This window comes from Lissotriton helveticus, chromosome 3_1 (assembly GCF_964261635.1).
Source record: "Lissotriton helveticus chromosome 3_1, aLisHel1.1, whole genome shotgun sequence".
Classification (NCBI taxonomy): domain Eukaryota; kingdom Metazoa; phylum Chordata; class Amphibia; order Caudata; family Salamandridae; genus Lissotriton; species Lissotriton helveticus.
Genome location: NC_136061.1, coordinates 988,428,675 through 988,449,117, shown reverse-complemented (window position 1 = coordinate 988,449,117; position 20,443 = coordinate 988,428,675). Strand labels below are relative to the sequence as shown.

The window sequence follows — 20,443 nt, the reverse complement described above, 5'->3', positions numbered from 1 at the left end:
ATATTAATAAATAATTAATATAAATTAAAAAATTATATCACCAAAAATAATACATATATATATATATATATATATATATATATATATATATATATATATATATATATATATATATATATATATATATAAACATATTATTAAATAAACATATTAATATAATATAATTTATTTTAATTTAATTTCATTAAATTAATTTAATTTAAATTTAATTTTACTTTATTTTTACACTGTACCCCTGTACCCCAAAAACCCAAAACTGACCCTGAACCCTTAAAATACCCCTTTACCCAAAAACTAAAAACTGACCCTGAGCCCTAAAAATACCCCTTTACCCAAAAACTGAAAACTGACCCTGAACCCTAAAAATACCCCTTTACCCAAAAACTAAAAACTGACCCTGAACCCTAAAAATACCCCTTTACCCAAAAACTAAAAACTGACCCTGAACCCTAAAAATACCCATTTACCAAAAAACTGAAAACTGACCCTGAACCCTAAAAATATCCCTTTACCCAAAAACTAAAAACTGACCCTGAACCCTAAAAATACCCCTTTACCCAAAAACTAAAAACTGACCCTGGACCCTAAAAATACCCCTTTACCAAAAAACTGAAAACTGACCCTGAACCCTAAAAATACCCCTTTACCCAAAAACTAAAAACTGACCCTGAACCCTAAAAATACCCCTTTACCCAAAAACTAAAAACTGACCCTGAACCCTAAAAATACCCCTTTACCAAAAAACTGAAAATTGACCCTGAACCCTAAAAATACCCCTTTACCCAAAAACTAAAAACTGACCCTGAACCCTAAAAATACCCCTCTACCCAAAAACCCAAAACTTAAATTTAATTTCCAAAACCAATTACTTTTATTTACGAAGTTAATTTTATTTAATGGTCAATTATTAATTAATTACCAAATGTAATTAATATACATATTGAATTAGTTATTATTAAATTACTCCCCACCCTATCCCCCTATAAACTCACAACCCACTACAGAAATTAATTTACTAATTATTATTTATTTATTCTTTAAATATTTATAATTACCAATTATATTTTAATTATTTACAAAATAATAATTAATTAACAATTATTATTAATTTACATATTTAATTAATTAAATTTAAATTACTTCCCACCCTATGCCCCTATAAACCCACAACCCGCTACAGAAAATATTTTACGAAAATATAATTATTGATCAATTAATCAATTATTATTAATTACCAATTATATTTTAATGAATTAACAATGAATAATTAATTAACAATTACTATTATATTACAGATTTAATTAATTATATTTAAATTACTTCCCACCCTATTCCCCTATAAACCCACAACCCGCTACCGAAAATATTTTACTAAAATATAATTATTGATCAATTAATCAATTATTATTAATTACCAATTATATTTTAATTAATTAACAATTAATAATTAATTAACAATTACTATTATATTACAGATTTAATTAATTATATTTAAATTACTTCCCACCCTATTCCCCTATAAACCCACAACCCGCTACAGAATAATATTACACAAAAAATTAAAAATATTATTAACTTACCTTAAATTCGATATTTTGTCTATATTATGTCTAGTCGATATTATGTCCATTCTATATTTTTGATTCGATATTATGTCCATTTTAGTCGATATTTTTGTTGTCTATATTATGTCTAGTCGATATTATGTCCATTCTATATTTTTTACTCGATATTCTGTACAGTCGAAAAAAACAACTCGATATTATGACTGCACACCGATGAAAAGGGTTGTATGTCAATACAACGCGGGCTTTTACCCCGCATGCCATTACAATGCGGGGATTACAACGAAAGTCGTTACAACGACTTTTGCTGGAGGGCGCTGGATAGTGGAATAGTTTAATTTTCTATTCCAACTCCAGCCCACATTGACAGTAGGGAAGGTGTTGGATAGAAAATTAAACTATTTCCTATCCAACAGCGCCCTCCAGCGAAAGTCATTGTAACGACTTTCGTTGTAATCCCCGCGTTGTAATGGCAGTGCGGGGTAATCCCCGCGTTGTTATGCCTGTTCTCCGGTGAAAAGCGAAATGATAATAATAATTTTGATCATGCTTTAAATGTAATCCCACTTGGAACCTTAATTTACTGTAAACCATTTCACAACATGAAGACAGATGCTTTAACAACTGGCTAGTTTACAAGGAAAGTTTAAACCAATTGTGACATTGATAAACAACTTTTATTGTTGGCTTTGTATTATTTATTATTTTTACTATGCACATTTGCTCTCATACGGATTTAGCTTTGCACTTTATCAGCACTTGCTCTTTAAGGGAGAAAAAGACCAAGTAATGAAAAAAAAAATAAGGAATAAGCGAATATGGACATGTGAAAGTATTTTTACTATGTCTGTGCCGCCCTGTACGTACAACGCAGCGATGCTTTTGTAAGGGTGAGAAATTGGCATCAACATTATGTGAAAAAGGCAGTGGAGACTGCCGAAATGCGTTATGCCATTTGATCAAGGAAAATAAACTGCTTAAATAAAGGATAATGTGTATGATGATGTGCACAGTTTAATATGCTGTCCATAAACATTGTTGAGGGTGGGTAGGGTTCATGACACATGAGTGAGTCTTGATGCCTCTCTCTTCCCTCGGTACAAAAGGGGGTTTTGTACCGCTTTGTTCGCCATAGGTTGGCAGGGTATGCTCAGACTTGAGTCCCTTGCTCACTTTGCCACTGGATTCAAGCAAGCCTGGCTGAAGACGGCTGGAATGCCAGAAACCGGTCCTAGGAAGCTTGTTTCCGGTCCAGGGAAGGTATGGCTTGGCAGTTCGGGCTGGACTGTTCCCATGAGGCACAGGGTCAGACTGATTTGTATATGGCCATGTCTGAACTGGGGTGGCAGAGTGGACTAAAGAAAGGTGATGGATTAAACCTAGATCTGTTGACTGGGTGGGGTGTTTGATTGGTTCAGATACTCCGTCCATCACCACCCCTTTTGTACCGCTTCTCTCTTCCCTCAGCACTGGTAATAAATAGAATATTATACTCTGTGCACCTACATATATGGTTTATGCTATGGTATCTTTCATGTTTACTTGTTCTATCAAAAGGTATTTAATGGGAAACCAAGAAAGAAGGGGTTAAATCTGCACAGTATGGTAAAATCACATTGAAGAGACCCTGGGACTATAAGGAGAATTGGTTCCAGTGTAAAGGAATTGACACACACAATCTGTGAGGCAGCAAAAAGTGTTTTTCTCGTTTCAATGTTGTGGTGCTGTAGCAACAAATTCGAGTTTGACCTTTGCACTGTAGTGATGAATGCATGAATGTGCATGTGTTGGTACAGTTTCTCAAAGTACCCTTTATCATTTCATTGAGCCACATCTATTATTAATAACTTCCATGTTGCATATATACGTATAGATAAGGGATAAGGTACCCCAACCATACCTTACAAAGATATTGCACAAATATTCTGTCTCTCTCTATAGGAGCGAGTCCCTTTATAAAATCATGGAACTTCAAGGTGACTAGCAATATTCTTAAAATGCATGACAAAGGGTATTTTATCCCTCATAATACATGGTCAGAACATCACCCTTCCCGCAGACAACTTAAATCCTTGGGGCCTAATTCACTAAGGTAACTTACACTTTTGATAAGTTTACACTTTTACGTAAGTTTATTGTTACATTCATTTTGGGGTATTAAACTATTTTATGATTAAATAATAAATACATCATATTTTATATTTTTAACACTAAGTTATAGTTATTTGTTTTTGACTATTTGAAATAATTTACCTTAATTGAACATGATTTTATGTGGGGTTTTATTTTAATTTCCTACCTCCATTATTTTCTATGGGAGGGTGTTGCGGTAGCAGTGGCTGCCCAGGTGTGATGTTGGTCTTTATACTGTTTTTTTTCAGTATAGTAGTTTGCACTAGGATTATGTGAATAAGTAAAAAGTAGTAAACTTTACTCAGAAGTGTAAATGAATCTAAAGTGTAAGTTGCCTTTGATAATGGGGTCCCATATGTATCTCGCACATGAAAATGGTACTATGGTGCAGCCATGAAGAACAGATGCTGAATCTACACTGAAACTAAATACATCAAAGGAATTAGTAATTGCTGCAAAAAATGTATTAAAATCAGTTTAGTAGGATTTTGAAAGTGCTGAGGCGGCTCAGAATGTGTGGAAAAATTAAGAGAAATTCCATTTTTCCTGTAATAACCTATTACAGTTGAGCAACGACATCATTTCATGATTACAGTTCAACAACTACTATTGGAGAGTCAAGGAGACCAAAGGGTTAACTTTTTGATCAAAAGTACCCAGGACCTGGGAGAGAGCAGAGAAAGAGAGTCCTGGCACAGTTATTGCCAAGCACTCTCCAACTGACCATGGACCCGGGATTAAAATGGTAGCTCTCGTCTTGCTGCCTCCTGCTGGTCATGTACCTGTATTTACCTTTGGTGCTGTTTCTGCCACTTCTTGCCTCTCCTGGGGCTGCACCATTCTTCTCAGTGGTACTGTGCAAGTATTGCCTCCGCTACCTTATCTAGTCGCACCACCCTCGGTCTGTGCCAGTCTAGCCTCCAGGTGTGCAATGTCAGCCTCACTCTTGCCCACTGGTGCAGTGCCCATCTCAACTCTTCTAGATCTGTGCAAGCTTTGCATTCTTTGCCCTTATCACATTTGCCTTCTCTCAAAGTCTGTGCGAGTGCATCCTTCACTGGTGCTCTGACAGAAGTCCCTAACTACCTTACCTGGTGCCTATCTAGTCTGGCCTTATCTGGCACTGCATGGTATACTGGGGGTGCCCAGTGTGACAATCATTTTTGACACCCCACACACCCAATGACCACCTCCTCGGATTCTCTCACTACCACCGGGCAAAAGTGCCCCTCGTCTCTCCAATCATAAGTCATTGCTAAAATCAGCGCCCCCTCCATAGGTCAGCGCCCGGTGCGGCCGCACCGGTTGCACTGCCCTGAAGCCTGCTCTGACACTGCCTGTGCTAACCTGGTCTCCATCAGTGCAGGGCTGCTCTTGCCTCTCATGATGCCCTGCCCGACGTGCTTCCCATTTTACCCGTACTGAGCCCCGTGTTGCTGCATTCCAGTACACCCGTGCCATCTGAACTGTCACACTTTTGTTAACATTTCTCACTACGTGACCCTGGTGCTTCTCTGGTCCAGTGCCAGTCTTATAACCCCTGGTTCTATTTCAGCCTCGCCACCCCTCCAGTGACCGGTTATGCCCCACTTGTACCATGGCAGTCGTTGCCACTTTCTTCCGTGGCCCTGTGAGAGTTTTATCTTTTCTGCCTCAGTAACACCTCCCCCGCCTGTGCCGGTTTATAATGCCCTGGTGCTGTGCCAGTCTGATCCCTCTGTTGCGTCCCAGCGTTGCTAATTCTCTCTGTGCCAGTCCTGTTCCCCATTATTCTGTGGCAGCCGCTGACCCCTTCACTCACGATCCCGTGCCAGCTTTGGTTCTGGCTCAGTGCCAGTATTGCCACCCTGACCCTGATTGAGCAGTCTTTAATGCTCTGGTTCTGGACAGGTCTTCCTTTCCCCATACTTGGCCTCTCTTGCATTTGCCAATCTTTCCCTCTGGCGTTGCACAGTGCGCCGTATCCAAGCCCCCTGGCACTGTAGAGTCATCCTTGTACCCGTCTGGCGCTAGGACCCGCCGGCACGCTGCCCTGGGAGGCATTCCGCCGGGTTCCAGTTGCTGCTCTCAGTTGCACTTCGCTGGCTCTTCAGCACTTTCCTCTCCTGGATTGTCGGCTCCTCGGCGGGTCCCAGAGCTCCGGCTGTGCCCAGGGTGCCCCAGGCTGGCACACTCATTCCGATCCAGTCCTCCCTCCGCCATGCCGCCCAGGTGAGAACTGCGCCTCTGCTCTGCCTGTGTGTGGAGTTTTCTTGTGTCCCGGGATGTGTGAAGCACGAGTCAGACCGGGGGGAGCGGACAATGACCCAGTGCCCGGGGCTGGACTCACGGACACGGGAGAGACAGAAAATGTGTACCAGGAACGCAACCTCGAGGACTTTCACCCCCAATTTACCAGACCCCCAGACTCCCGACACCTCGAGCACCCGCACCATCTCTAGCTCCTAATCCCCAAAGCTCGTGGCTGCAGCCTCCCACGAGTAGTTTTGTTCCCAACACTCCAGCACAAAGCTGATTGTTCACACAACAGCACGCCACCTGCCGCCTGTGCTTTAAATGGGCCGGTACCGTCCAGTACTGATCACCAGCACTTTTTTTTTTGAGAGGGAGCGTGCCTGCACTTTTCAAGAAAAACGTAATACTTTAATTGGAGAGTACCGGCACTTCTCAGAAACAAGCGGGTACCCTGCTACAGGATATCTGCACTTCTGTTTCTCCATTTCAAGCACTGCCAACCGCCAACATCCCAACACAGCTCCATGTTTTAGCCCCCGAACTACACTAACCTAGCACCAACTCCCCAGCACATCACCTGCTTCCAACACCAACCCCAGCACTGACACTCCAGCACAAGCACTTCCTCGAACACCCCCGCCCGCCCGTTCTCCAACACCAACCCTAACGGCAGCACCACCGCCATAGCACCAACACCCTAGCACAAACCATACCCCACCTGCCCAGCATCAGTCACCCTAAGGCCAACACCCAGCAACGCTCGAATCCGTCTCAGTAGCAACCGAGCAGCTCCATAATTCCAACACCACCCCCTGCTACCCCTAGCTCTGACAGCAGCATTAGCTGCATGTCCTCGCCAGCCCTGTTTAGAAACCCCTACCTCTACATTACACCTGCCACCCCGGTGCAGATGCGCCGTTTTGCAGCTTCTTCGGGACTCCTGGTCCCAGAATTCACCACCAATTCTTCTAACCACACATTCACCAACGTTTTGGTGCTGCACTGCTCTCTAGTCTAACTGCAGCACTGCCCTCAGAACCCCTTTCAGCCCAGCTAAGTACAGCACGCTCCCCAGGCCTTGCTAGGGCACCGACACCCCGCCGCCAACAGTTTAAGACCCTTCCAAACCCCTCACCAACCCTCGCGTGCATTTACACTGTGGTCCCAGCTCCAGTGCGGCCTCACTACCAGCAGCCGCACCACTAGCCACACCTGCTCCGTCACATCCTGAACACATGCTCTCGCCACATGTAGCAAGTCCCGGGACGTCCACTCCACTCCACGACCCCACCTTAAGTTGAGCCAGGCTCCCACCCCACCTCCCTCGAGCGGCCTCGGGGCTGGGAGTCACGAGTGGTTTGGTGGGATATCAGCAGGGTCCGCCACAGGGGCGGGGTGGAGGGTGCCGGGGCCCAGGGCGCCGCCAGAAGGATGGGGTGTAACCGGCGCCCCCGGGCTCTGCTTGTGTCTTCCAGGTGGGCCTCCTGTGCCTGGCTGCTGCTCCTCGCCTCGGTGCACCTGGCTGTTCCGGTGGAGTCTCAGGACCGAGGTAGGGGGGACGGTGGAGCCCGCGTGTCCAGGGGTTTGAGGGGTTGGAGGGTGATCTCAGCTCAGATTGTCCACAGAGTCTCTTGCTACTAGTACCACCACTCCCACCCCCCCCCCCCCCCCCCGTGCCTACCCCGTCGCTGAGTTTAGACCTAGAGTCCGATTTGCAAGGAAAGAGGACAGCACATGGTTTGTGAGTCAAACCCATCTCTGCGTGGGTTAAAGTTTAATCTCCCTCTTGCCGCATTGGCCACCATGGGCTGCTGAACAGGGAGTATGCGGTCTTTATGTGTTTTATTAGCATGAGGTGGAGCATCTCAGGACCCACTCGAAGCCGGCAGTGCCAGCAGCCCCGTCTCGAGAGCAGGTGCCAGCCACAGGCCCCTCTGTTGCACAGAACAGCCACAACGCGCGAGCGGCCCATGCACAGGTCTCTATGCCTGCCATTGAGTGGACCCCGGCCCGCAGTGGGTGCTAAGCTGGAACATGTGCCCTCCTGCACACATACATCCCCTTTGCTGCCTATAGGCCAGGTCCCGCGCCCTGCAGTTCCCCGCGCTGCCTCCTCGAAACACCTTGCGTCTGATTATGATGCACTTTCCCATGTGCTGCCTTCTCAGACCGCTCCCCTGCTGTCCAGCTAATGCCTCACGCAGAGCCTTTCCGCGTGCTGCCTCCTCAAATAACCCCACTGCTGTCTGTCTGTCCAGCTCGCGCCGCGTGCTGCCTTCAACGATCACGTCACTGCTGCTCACTTGCTTAGGGTGACCAGGCGTCCCCGGTTTGCCAGGACGGTCCCCGTTTTTAACCAGCTGTCCCAGCAAATTTCAAGATGTTTAGCTCACGTCTCCGTTTTTAGAGAGGGTCGACTGAAAACGGTGGGAGGTGTTTTTTATGTTTTACTAAGCAGGGATAGTTAGCAGTTGTTTCAAGAAAGCAATTTAATTAACAGGCAAGCTACTGGGTTTACATTTTTCATTTTATGTATGTTCTTACTGCCTGTTCTGTAATTCTCTGCTGAGGAGCGCTCTCATCGCTTGAAGTAAAATTGTAGTCCTATTTTTGTGAAATGTCCCGGTTTTTGGCTTTAAAATTCTGCTCACCCTACACTTGTTGCCTGCACAGAGCATCTCCCTCATGTCTGTGCACCGACCACGGTACAAGGCCCAAGCGCGGCGTCGCCACACACCTCATTTGCCAACCACCTATACCTCATGGGCGACCGCACCTAGCGCTGCCTGCTGAGTTGCCCGCCTCAGGAAGAGTCACTTTTGAAATGTCCATGTTGTGCACGAAGACAGGCCCAAAAGGAAAGACTTGCCTTCCATGCAAATCTAACCTTTGGTCCTAACAGTCACTCTAGAGCAAGGGGGTCAACCTTGGGTCAAGGAGAGCCGGATCTGCGCCAGAGGTTCAGGATAACCAATGACTGTGTAAATGGGCGCTATGAAGAGGTGTTGCGTGCAAAATTAATTGACGCAGATACCTTGAATATCTGGGCATGGATCTGGCCCTCCTGGGCCTATGTTGGACACCACTACCCTGGAGCTTCCGAGTTCATGACCAGTGGCTCGGACATTCGTGGTTTCATCCAAGAACCACTCTGTCTCCTCTCTCACACTTGCGGTCACCCACACACACCTCAGACACATTCCACTGATGACTGCTGTCATGCACCCAGGGCTGTACCTCCAGCCACTATATGTTCCTTCCCTGCCCTCTGGCATCATCTCTGCCCCCTGCTCTCGTGTCTACCCCTCGCCTTTGGCTCCTGCCACAGGCATGGCTGACTGACAAAGCGTCTTGCTCTGGAAGGGGAGCGCCCGGTGGGGGGGAGGGGCCTTCCCCAGGGAGCGTGAAGAGAAAGAAGCCTGACAGGCCGCATTGAGTTGGGCTTGAAGGGGAACAAAGCTGCAGGCTTTGAAAGTGCGAGAGGTATTTTCCCTGCGAACAAATTGGCGCATTCTGCAGGGCTTTGCTCGTTCCGCTGATGTTGAGTTTTCTTGGGGAGTCTGTGCCCGTACTTGTTGAGAATGAGGCATCAGGTGTTGCCTCGCTGTGCGGATGGAGTGTGTCTCATGTTTCCGCGGCGCTCTCTCTTCGCAGCCCGCGGCTCCACTATTTGAAGCTGCACCCGTGTAGGATCTGGCACTGGGTGAAAGGTGCCCGAGACGGTGCCTCACCCCCCTCCGGGCCGAGCTGCCTGGTCACCCACGAGAGGCGTGCTGGAGAGGGCCGGGGTCTTGCTTACACAGTCGATGCTTCAACAAATACAGCCCTGACCTGAAATGAATTTAGAGATGTTAGGTTGCGGCCTTGCGGGGCTACTAAAGATTTTGGGCCTCATTTATGAGAAATGACGCCTCGCTGTGTGAAAGCAGTGATGCATCACTTCCCAGTGCGCACTCCTTGCGACATAGCTGATGCGTCATATTTACTGTATGACGCATCATGTCGCAAAGAGTATCTGTATTTCTGACGTATCTGTATGGCGCAAAAATGACGCATTGCTGGAGTGTGTCACAAAAGTGACGCAACTCCAGCAATGCGTCGGGCAAGCCCCATGTGAAAGGGCCTGTGTCAGTCTTACGCCTGCTGTGAGGCAGGCGTATGATTTTGACGCAACGGCGTCCTAGAAGTGACGCAGTGAAATCTCATAGATTTCACTGCGTCACTTCTAAGAGGCTTTTTGCGGGGGGACGCCCCCCTTCATACATTATACCTGACGCAGGTATAATGTAGTGCAGGGGTTTACAAAGTGACGCATCTGCTTAGAGGCGTCACTTTGTAAATAGTGCGCAACAGGAGGCATGTTTTACGCCGCCGATGCGTCACAAAAAGTGACGTGTCGGAAGCACAAAACTGACGGAGGCCCTTCATGTTTGAAAACCTGGAACCAGAAGTAAAGGCCGAGTCCAAGCTGACCGAGGACCTCTAGGGAAACATTCTGATTGGACAGCGATGCAGCGGTTCTGTGGGTGCATTCTGATAGGAGAGTGACTGGGGCCTACCAGGGGTGGGTTCTTATTTTTTGATATCAAGTACTCCAGGGAAGGCTCAAAATTCGACATTGGCTAGTCTTTGATGGATAATACCAGAACATGAGGTACTGAAAAGTTTTATTCTCATTGGGTAAAGGTAGGGGTACTTCAGGAGTGCGCCCTGATTGGACAGTGATGGAGGTATGAGTGCATTCAGACTGGACAGTGAGTTACAGGCTTCTGGATTGCACCTGATTGCACAGTGACTTGGAGATTACAGGATCATGTGTTACTATACAGCAGCAATTTACTGTGTCTTTTTCATTGTATACGTATACGCGATAGTTTGAGGGGTGCCTTATTATCGACAAGTAACTACACAATCAGGTGATTTAGTGTTAGGATCTAGTAAAACGTAAAATCGATCACCTTTTATTGGTGGCATTGCACCAAGCCTATTTGAACTTTATAGTCTCTTATTTCTATAAGGTATGGAAAGGCTGCTCTCTTTCTAACCACGTGTATTCTTCACTATGCATGAGGTATATTGAAAATTGCGACACACTCCAATTGCTGGCATCACAGGGTTGGTGGCCTGCTGGGGTCAGAAGACTACCATATTTGTGACTGCTTTAAAAATAATGTTTCTTTTAAAGTGCTGCGTGTTTTCCAGGGAACATACCTGTGTTTAAAATCAAAACATATACATTTTTTTAAGTTTCTTTCATAGTTGGCAGTGGTTCCTCTGGATCGCTACCCACTCCCAACCTTTTTTATTGTGTTCAAAAAGGCAAAGGGGTGGCAAGGGAACCCTTTCCCCTTTGCAAATGGGTAATCGCCTCCTTCATGGAGCCGCTAACCTATCAATGGGTTGCAACCGACATTCTGGGTGCAAAGCATTGATACTTAGCATTAAAAATCACAATTTGGAAGGATGCTGTCGGCACAACCCTTCCAGATTGCAAGTCGGTAACCAGTTCTAAACCCATTTAGTGATTCGATAAACGCTTACCAAATCTCAAAATGAGTTTAGTGCATACTAAAAGCCATTTAGCTGTAGCAAACTCTTTGATTTAGTGAATCGCAAGGTCTGAGACTGGTAAATGTCTTTGTCTATCTCTGCCTTGCAATGGAGAAGGAGAGCAGTGAGGAGGATGGTACATAAGTGGCAGAGGAGCAGGGTCATCACTCTTTAATTTAATCTATCAACTTGCCTGATTTCCAGACATCAATGCATAAAGATCAGACTCTATTTTAATGCCTGTACTCAAGATGTGTCTGATTCAATTCCGAGATCGTAATTCTATGTAATTGTCTTCTTTTCAGATGTGTATCCTTATTCTATTCCCAGTTTCTCACTTGTTCAAGCATGTTTGATACCTTGCATTTGGGCTACTGATTCAATCCACAGGCTCTGCTTCATTACAGGAGTCTTTGACTCAATTCTGAGAGACTGTGGTGCTCTAGGTTGTGTCTGATTCCCTTTTCAGCCAATCCTCCACTCCTATGTGTGCCCTGCCCAGTCTCGCCTCCAGTCTATGAATGCCTGCTTCGTTTCATGCTCCCTCCTCCACTCTGTGTCTGGTTTCATTCCTGCCTCTCCTCCAGTCTATGTTTGCTTTCATAGTCTTACCCCCGCTCTCTGTGTCTGATTCCATTCCCCGGCTCGCCTCCAGTCTATGATTGTCTGGTTTCATTCATTCTCCCCCGCTCTCGGTGTCTGATTCTATTCCCCGTCTTGCTTCAAGTCTATGAGCTTCTGGTTTTCTTTCATAATAACTTCCCTGCCTATGTGTCTGATTCCATTCTCCACCTAGCCTCCAGTCTATGAGCGTCTGTTTTCATTCATAGTCCTGCCTTCTTCCCGACCTCTGTGTCTGATCCCATTGTCCATCTCACCTCCAGTCTATGAGCGTCTGGTTCCATTCATAATCAAGTCCCCACCTCTATGTCTGATTCCATTCCCCACCTAGCCTCTATTCTGTAAGTGTCTGGTTCCATTAATAGTACCCTCTCCGCCCCGGGTCTGATTCCAATCCCCATCTCATCTCCAGTCTGTGAGCATCTGGTTCCATACATAATGTCTTCCCGACCTCTGTGTCTGATTCCATTCCTCACCTAGCCTCCAGTCTGTGAGCGTCTGGTTCCATTCACAGTTGCCCCTCCTCTCTCTGTGTCTGATTTCCATTCCCCGTCTCACCTCCAGTCTATGAGTTTCTGGTTCCATTCATAGTCATAGTCCCTTCCCACCTCTCTGTCTGATTCCATTTCCCACCTAGCCTCTACTCTGTGTGTGTCTGATTCCATTAATAGTACCCGGCCCCCGGGTCTAATTCCATTCCCCATCTCACCTTCAGCCTGTGAGTGTCTGGCTCCATTCATACCCCCCCCCCCCTCCCTGTGTCCGAATCCATTCCCTGTCTCACCTTCAGTCTATTAGCGATTGGTTCCATTCCTAGCCTCTTAACCATGTCTGTGTCTGTTTCCCTTGTCCTCTCACCTCCAGTCAATGAATGAGTGGCCAACTGTCTCTTTCTGATTTAGTTCCCAGCCTCCCCCATCCCAGGTGTGTCTGGTCCGAGAGTCCCAGGGCCTCCTCTTCTCCGATTCCCAGGCTCCCTTTCGCTCCAGGTGTGTCAGATTCCATTTCCAGGCTCTACTTAGCTCCATGGGAAAGCCTCTAATTCTGCCCCACATTCTCGGTTTAATGGCCGCGCCTCTACCTCCTGTCTCCCTCTCCAGCGGTGTGCTGCTGTGCCAGGGTTTGCACAGTCTTCCCATGGGGCTGATGGATTAACATGCGAGTGTGGGCTCCGAGGGAGGCGGGAGGGGTGATTCCAGCCCTGACAGGCACCACGCAGGTCACTTTGCACATTCCTTCCAGACATTCCAGAATGCTTCCGAGCCCTCAGACTGTCTGTCTTGGGGGCCTTCCCCCCCTCCCACTAATGCACACCTCTCCAGATGGCCCCTTAACCACTCAAGAGCTGCAGCAGGTTATTTCAGCCTCCAACCTTTGTCATCACAGGGGTTTACGGCAAGAATTCCAGTCATTGGGATATATTTACATATTTATGTTGGTTTTTAGGTCTGACTTGACAGCACGCCTGCCTTTTACCTATTGTAACAAACTCTTTAAATCATCCAGGTGTGGGCTGTGGCTTTACCCAGAGGAGTATTCCTCACTTCATGCTAATACAAGTTTGAAGTATCCTTTCGCATCCTACATAGTGCTTTCATTGTAATGCATTAGTGACATATGTATCAAGCCCTTTTCCCGTTCACAAACGGACTGATTCTCAGAATCGGCCCGTTTGCAAACGAGAAAATTTCTTTTAGGATGTATCATCCCAAAAGGGCATCGCAAATTAGGGAATCTCAAAATTTGCAATTCTCTATTTTGCAATTGCATTTGAGGAATCGCAAATTGCGATTCCTCAAATGCAATGTATGAAGCACAGAAAAAGTGCGATTTGGCCTTAAGGAATCACAGGTGGTAATTTGCGATTTCTTTGAAAAATGCACTTTTTTGCATTTTTCAAAGTGCAATGTGGCGCATATACATGCCCTTAGGGCATGTATATGCGCCATATATGCACACATACATATTTCAGAGGTGCAACAGGGTGTCCTTTTGACACCCTGGCACCCTTCAAATTGCATTCTCAATTTGCGATTCTCTAATTGCGAATCGCAAATTGAGAATGCCTTCCCATTCATTCCTATGGGCCTCCTAGCATTGTGAAATAAAATATTTGCCTTGGATCACTGAATTTGGTCAAGAGGAGAAGGCGGATTGATCTCAGATTTTCTGATTTCACATTCAGCCGCTAAATTGGTATCTCGTCGTCTCTTCAGTTTTACATCAAAGATTAATGGTTTGTCTGTGATTCTTGGTACTTGAGGTTAGAGTGTGAGTAGCAAGCAGAAGCCACATGAAAGTTCAGCTCGTTTACTGCTCGAAAGTCCAAGAGTGCCTTGAGTCAAGCCAGAGCCAGGGATCTGATTCTAGCTTTGCTTGAGCCTTTACTGTCTTACCCACCTCTATTTTTAATGTCTGCAGGTGAACAGACTAGTGATACCTATGGTAATCAGATTCCCATGATAAATTCACACGCATAGGCACCAAACAGTACACGTGGAAGTCCACAATGCTGGTGGCTAAAATTATGAGTCTCACTCAGCAATTAAGTGATGGGCGAAGTGATTTAATTAATCTGGACCACTGGTAATTAATCTGAGCGCAAATTTATCATACCTCTACCATTACCTAGTGACTTATAACATGAATTCAAAAATACAGGTGTTACAGTAATACAGTCTAATGCCTATTACAGTAACCTATCCTATGCAAATCACTCTTATCACTGCCTCAGATGGAAAGTCTAGTCCGGCTTCAGGTCACTTTCCCGCTGAACCAGAAGACAAACACTCCCTGGTGTTTTTGGGCCTTATTGGGTTCTGCTTCTCAGTCAGCTGTGGTTCTGCTGCCCAGACCTCATGTGCCACTCATGCATCTTGAAGGTGTTGGGTAGACATACCTAGAATACCCTTGGACCACTCCGTGGCATTGTTTTTGAGTAGTTTGTGTGTGCCATTAGAGCTATGAGATGTCAGCCCTGTGTTCGGGTCCACAGTCAGACTCTAGCTGGACTTCATATTAACAATTTCACATCCAGGGGTGACCTTTACCTCCTCCGGTCCGAAGGCCTGACGCCCCCCCCCCCGCGCTGTAACAGCTCCTAAAACAAGGACCTGCTGAGGTTTAAAGGGAGCTTGAACCCCCACCTGGTCCAGGAGAGCTGGCAGCAAGCACACCTGTTAAATATATTTCATACTGACATCATCTGACTCCAAGCACTTTGCACCAAGGTTTTTTGCAGTACAAGAACCACAAAAAATGCAGTAACTACTATACCCAATTTCAATTACATGTGGTATTGATACCTTCCATTAAACACTGCATGGACGGTGTTTTGAATTCAAACTATGACGTTATGGAATTTAGTAGTCATTCACCTCGCTAGCTTTAATTACATTGCTTTAACCATATTAGCAGAGCCCACTTAAGTACCCTTTTTAGATCTGGCCTATAGATCAGCTTTTAGTCTGCCCTCTTCGTCCATTGGTCAACTGAAGTGTCCTTCAAACTTTGTTTCTGTCTACCACAGCCTACAGCATCAGGCAATGAATCGGTTCACTTCTGCCACTGGTTCTGTTCGTTGAGCGATAGCAATATTTGTTGCACATGTGTAGCTCTGCCTAGAAAGTAGTTCACTTCAGTGCCGGGGCTGATAGGTCTGTCTCTAGTTTCGTCTTTGAAATACATTTTTTTTATCTATTTATGTTTGTAACATTTTATTTAAAAAAAAGTCAAACAACGCTTTTACTGTTGATTGCATATGTTTGCAAAAAATATAATAAATTAAAAAAAAACACAATGTGTGCTAAAGCCAGACCTATGGGATTTGTCATTGCTTGTCACTGATTCCAGGTGAAACTAGGGAGTAAAAATATCCTGTAGACCAAGATTTAGTTTCAGTGTAATATGTTGGGCGCATAGACCTTTATTTAATATATAACAAAAAATAACAAATCAACAGGCTCATTTAGAAGTGGATGGGCGGGTCGCCAGTCTTCTAGTCACAGAGGCCCAGGCCTCCACCCCACTGGAGGAGAATCATTTGTCACATTTAGAGATCCTCGCCTGTCTGGCAAGGATCTCATTGACTAAAGTCCACCCACTGCTTTGGTGATGACCCTTTGTCCAATCAGTATTTTGTTTTGGTTTTCTGAACCTAACCCCTAAAGTGGGAGGTTGTTTCTAAGTAGCAAATCAACAATGATTCCTGATGCACTGGGAGTTTTCTTGTCCTTTACTGCACACTAGGGCTATTGTTTATTTTCCCTGCTCGGGCAGACTCTTGCACGGAAAATTCAAGGGAGCGGCCAACAGGAAAATAGCTGCCGCCACTGCGACAGAGTGGTCCTGAGGCTGATGCACTCCCAGTTCAAGGGTTCCCAATGACTGAGCCACAGGAGGCACCACTGCTGGAAACCTGGCAATTCCTCCACCTCTAAATGAGGTTGTGGAACCACAAATTCAGCAGGAGGCGGTGGGGGGGATAGTTCCACCAAATTCGAAATGTCCCCTTAAGAGTCATAACAGAAAATATCATAAAGCAGAACTTTCTTTTACAGATATCAGTTTAAAAAACCCCTACATAAACACTGTTTCTTTGTGTAGCATCATCCACTGCAAAGCTTTGCGACACAAGTTATTTTTACACACCACGGATGCACGTCCCTTCATTGCATCGTCCACATATTGTTGTTACTCTAGAGTCAGACCTAATTCAGTCTTGTTTCATCCCTTGGAAACTGATCCGCTGAGATGATGTTCATAAGCCCTTTTGTGTTTCTGTTGCCATTCCTTTTCCAGAAGTCTTGGCAGGCCCTTCTCTAAAGTTGTTGTCATAAGCAGGCATATTACAGCAGCAGATGTTCTATGCCTTGTTTCAGCTCCTTCACAAGCACAGTATGGTGGGGTCTCAGTGTCAAGTTGCAAAAAATGTTTATCACTGAGGTTTATGGTATTGGGTCAGGGCATGTAGGCTTCTTTTTCATAATTTGTAATTTCCATTCTAATTTGTTGTTCAGAGAAATGTATTTTTGGAATACTGATTTTTGAAAATTTAAGTCCATTTTTTTTACTTTTCTCCTCTGTGCTGTTGAACACAACTTAACTGGAAACGTTGACTTTTTTTCATTCCCTTCCACAGTTTCTTGTGAATACCCATTTCAGTAACACAATCTGTACATCACTAGAGGATACAGTTACTACCTGGTGTATTGTAAATAGGTCATAAAGCACAATAAATGCAGGCATCACAAAAAGTAATTCAAGAACTACTTTTGAGTCAACACTGTTCATAATTTGCTAATCACTTTCATAAACGTGTATTTTTTAGGAGAAATAATGGCCTTCAATGTAAATTAGTTAATTGGGTGAACACATATTTGGAATGAGTGAACAGCATAGACAAATGTTAATTTTTTGTGTAATCTGAAAAGTTTCCAGATCTAATGTTTACAAAAACAACAGTGCAGAGCAATTACAATGTATTCTGTATGTGTGTGCTAACAAAGCACAGAAAATGAACAATATTAGTCATAACAAAACACAGCTTTACTGTCTGTTGGCAGATATAGAGTGATATGACAAGACCCTTATGATTATTAAGAAAATCCTATATTGATTTTGACAATTAAATTACATGTTAGTATCTACAGGGTCGAACGAAAAAAAAACTAGATAGCCCCCACTTATCTGAGATTTAACAATGGAATTGGCTAATTTTATCATCCCCGAGAAGAAAGTGGTAGAAAAACCTTTTGTTACATCCTACTCATTAATACCGTAACAGTGATGGATTTTTCTTTCCACTACTCATCTTTTGATTTATTTGTGCTTTTGCTTATTTTGAGGTGTGATTGAGTTAATCTTTAGTGAGTATCTAGCAGTCTTTTTCTGCGCATTCATTCCTGTTTGGGTCACATTGATCGATGCTAGTTTGTTCTCTCTCAGATACTGCAGCCAGTGCATTCTTACTTGGCTCACAGAATCTGGGTTTCCCATCAATCATCTGCGAGAATGTTTGCTACTGATGGCAATCTCCCAACCACAAATCACCCACTGCGAGTTATTTTTTTCCAATGATTGATGTAAATGCTAACATTTCCTTCAGTGTAGCTCAGGAAGTAAATTGAAAAGTCCCAACATTTTCTAATTGAAATTAATTTTAAATAGAAGGTTACAGATAACCCATATTGACACACACTCCAGAGTTATGCCTTGTCTTAAGGGTTTTGTTTGGTGCACTTATTGGCACTGATTAGTGGCAGCTTTGCTTCTAGTCCCTTCCAAGTCATTCAATACTATATTTCACAATCGAATCTGCATTACTCTTGAAGACTTTAACAGGTGGCTTTAAAGTTCTGTTGCCAGGACTTGGCTGTGCGACGCGTTGTCGCCCCCTCACAGCCTAACTTGCCTTCTTATGTAGCTTCCATATAGAATCCTGAGTGATATGACCATTCTTGATCCAATAATTGATTTCTTGCATAAGACTTTAGGCTTAGGCCCTCATTCCCAATGGTAAGCAAGTTGCGGTGTATCTAGGCACACATTAAACACGTAGTAAATACTGAAACTGGGAGTTACAGTATATATTCTGTTCACAAGCGGCACCCCATTTTATTTTGCATGCAGCACAATGGGGATAACGTACCATTAGAGAGGGATGTATCATGTTAGTTACAACGCGATCAAAATGATCGCTGTACATCACAACGCATCTTTTACAACGCAAGTCGTTACCACGACTTGCGCTGTAGGGTGCTGGACTTAGGAATAGTAAGATTTACTATTCCAACTCCAGCCTACGTACAGTAGGGAAGGTGTTGGAATAGTAAATCGACTATTCCTTAATCAAGAATGTAAATGTAAATGTATGTGTCTTGTAAAGCGCACTGCTGCCCTGAGGTGTCGTGGCACTGTAGACCGCTGGGAAACCCGTCCTGGCTATCCCTGTGAGATGGTCCCTACTGGGTATCTCCAAGGTGAAACCAGGCATCCCAGGCGAATGTGGGGGGCCGTTGTAGAGATGAGGCTAGCTAATGCCCAGAGTTGCCGAGTATGATCCCTGGTTAGAGTAATTATAAAGAAGAAGGCTCCTTGAGGAATTATTTATACTTTTTTTCAATTTCTGTCGAGTCTTTCATAAGTACATCAATTCGCAAAGGAACATAGGAGACGTAATATCTCAGTCAATTTTATATATAGTTCAATACTCAAATCTTCAAATTTACAAAATTAAAGTTGTATAAGTTTAGGCAACAAAAAACACTACATTCATCGATACACCTTTACAGTAGTGTGATATACCATTGGTATCATATGTATTATTCACATATATACATAGCGTGCTCTTATTTACATCAATCCATTAAATCATCAATCATTTATATACAAATCCTTTCGTTGATGAGTAAACACCAAATGGTATAAGGTCGTCGACGTTTCGGTCTTTAAAGTATGATTTTCACCAAGACCATCCTCAGGACTATATGTTGCACAAGATATTAAACAAGTCCGGTTCTCTGCCAGATACAATCAACTGTGGCTTCACACGAAGACCAAAAATACTCCTAGGCAACTATATTCAGTGAGTATACGAATGAACGGGCAGGGCTCCGCTCCCAAATGACCGGTGTACCGTATTATTTGTACATCTCGGTCGAAGACGGTATTATTTCTCGTCAATCTCAGTTTGGTAAGTGCTCAGTTTGGTTAGAGTAGGCACCGAGGTGAGAATTATCGAAGTCCGCTGACCCTGGTCCACGACCCTGCCTTGTCGGGAATTGAACCCTGGTCCCAGGCTGTTCTCTGCTTCCGGGTCTGCCGCCTCTAACCAGTGAGCCACACCACTCGACACAAAATCTGGAGCTCCAGCGCAAATCGTGGTAACGACTTGCGTTGTAAAAGACGCGTCGTAATGGCACCGCGGTGTTTTGACCGCGTTGTGAAGGATGTTTACCGTAGAGAGTACCTATTTAGGGATACAAAAGGGAATTTGTGCTCAAATGCCCAAATCGTGGTTAGCTCCAGATTGAGATTTAGGACCTAAGATTTAGCTCCTCGTCCCCATATCCGGGAGCTTTGCTGCCTCGGTTTACATATTGCAAGGCACATTCACGTTGTGCCTGTAAGACATTTCCTGGTACTGCAAAATGATCCACGTAGAGGGCAAGGCATTGTCATAAATGTATTGCTTGATAAATATCTTTAATTCAAATGTTGATTAATGTACATAGTAAAAAAGGCATTCCTGCATGGCAGCTGTACACTCGATGGTCCTTTCCTTCTCACAGAGGGCCCACAGCAATTTTATGGGCAACCCTCAATCTGATTAACTTTGA

At 44.5% G+C, this 20,443-nt stretch overlaps 1 protein-coding gene across 1 annotated transcript in view; it reads left to right on the top strand.

Annotated features, from left to right (window-relative positions):
* Positions 1–5,758: 5,758 nt before the first annotated feature.
* Positions 5,759–20,443, top strand: part of COL18A1 (collagen type XVIII alpha 1 chain) — a 439,200-nt gene continuing 424,515 nt past the window's right edge. The window contains exons 1-2 of the mRNA XM_078681471.1: positions 5,759–5,909; positions 7,409–7,482. Of these exons, the coding sequence (XP_078537597.1) occupies positions 5,899–5,909; positions 7,409–7,482 (85 nt within the window). The 5' untranslated portion in view covers positions 5,759–5,898. The remainder of the gene's footprint in view (positions 5,910–7,408; positions 7,483–20,443) is intronic.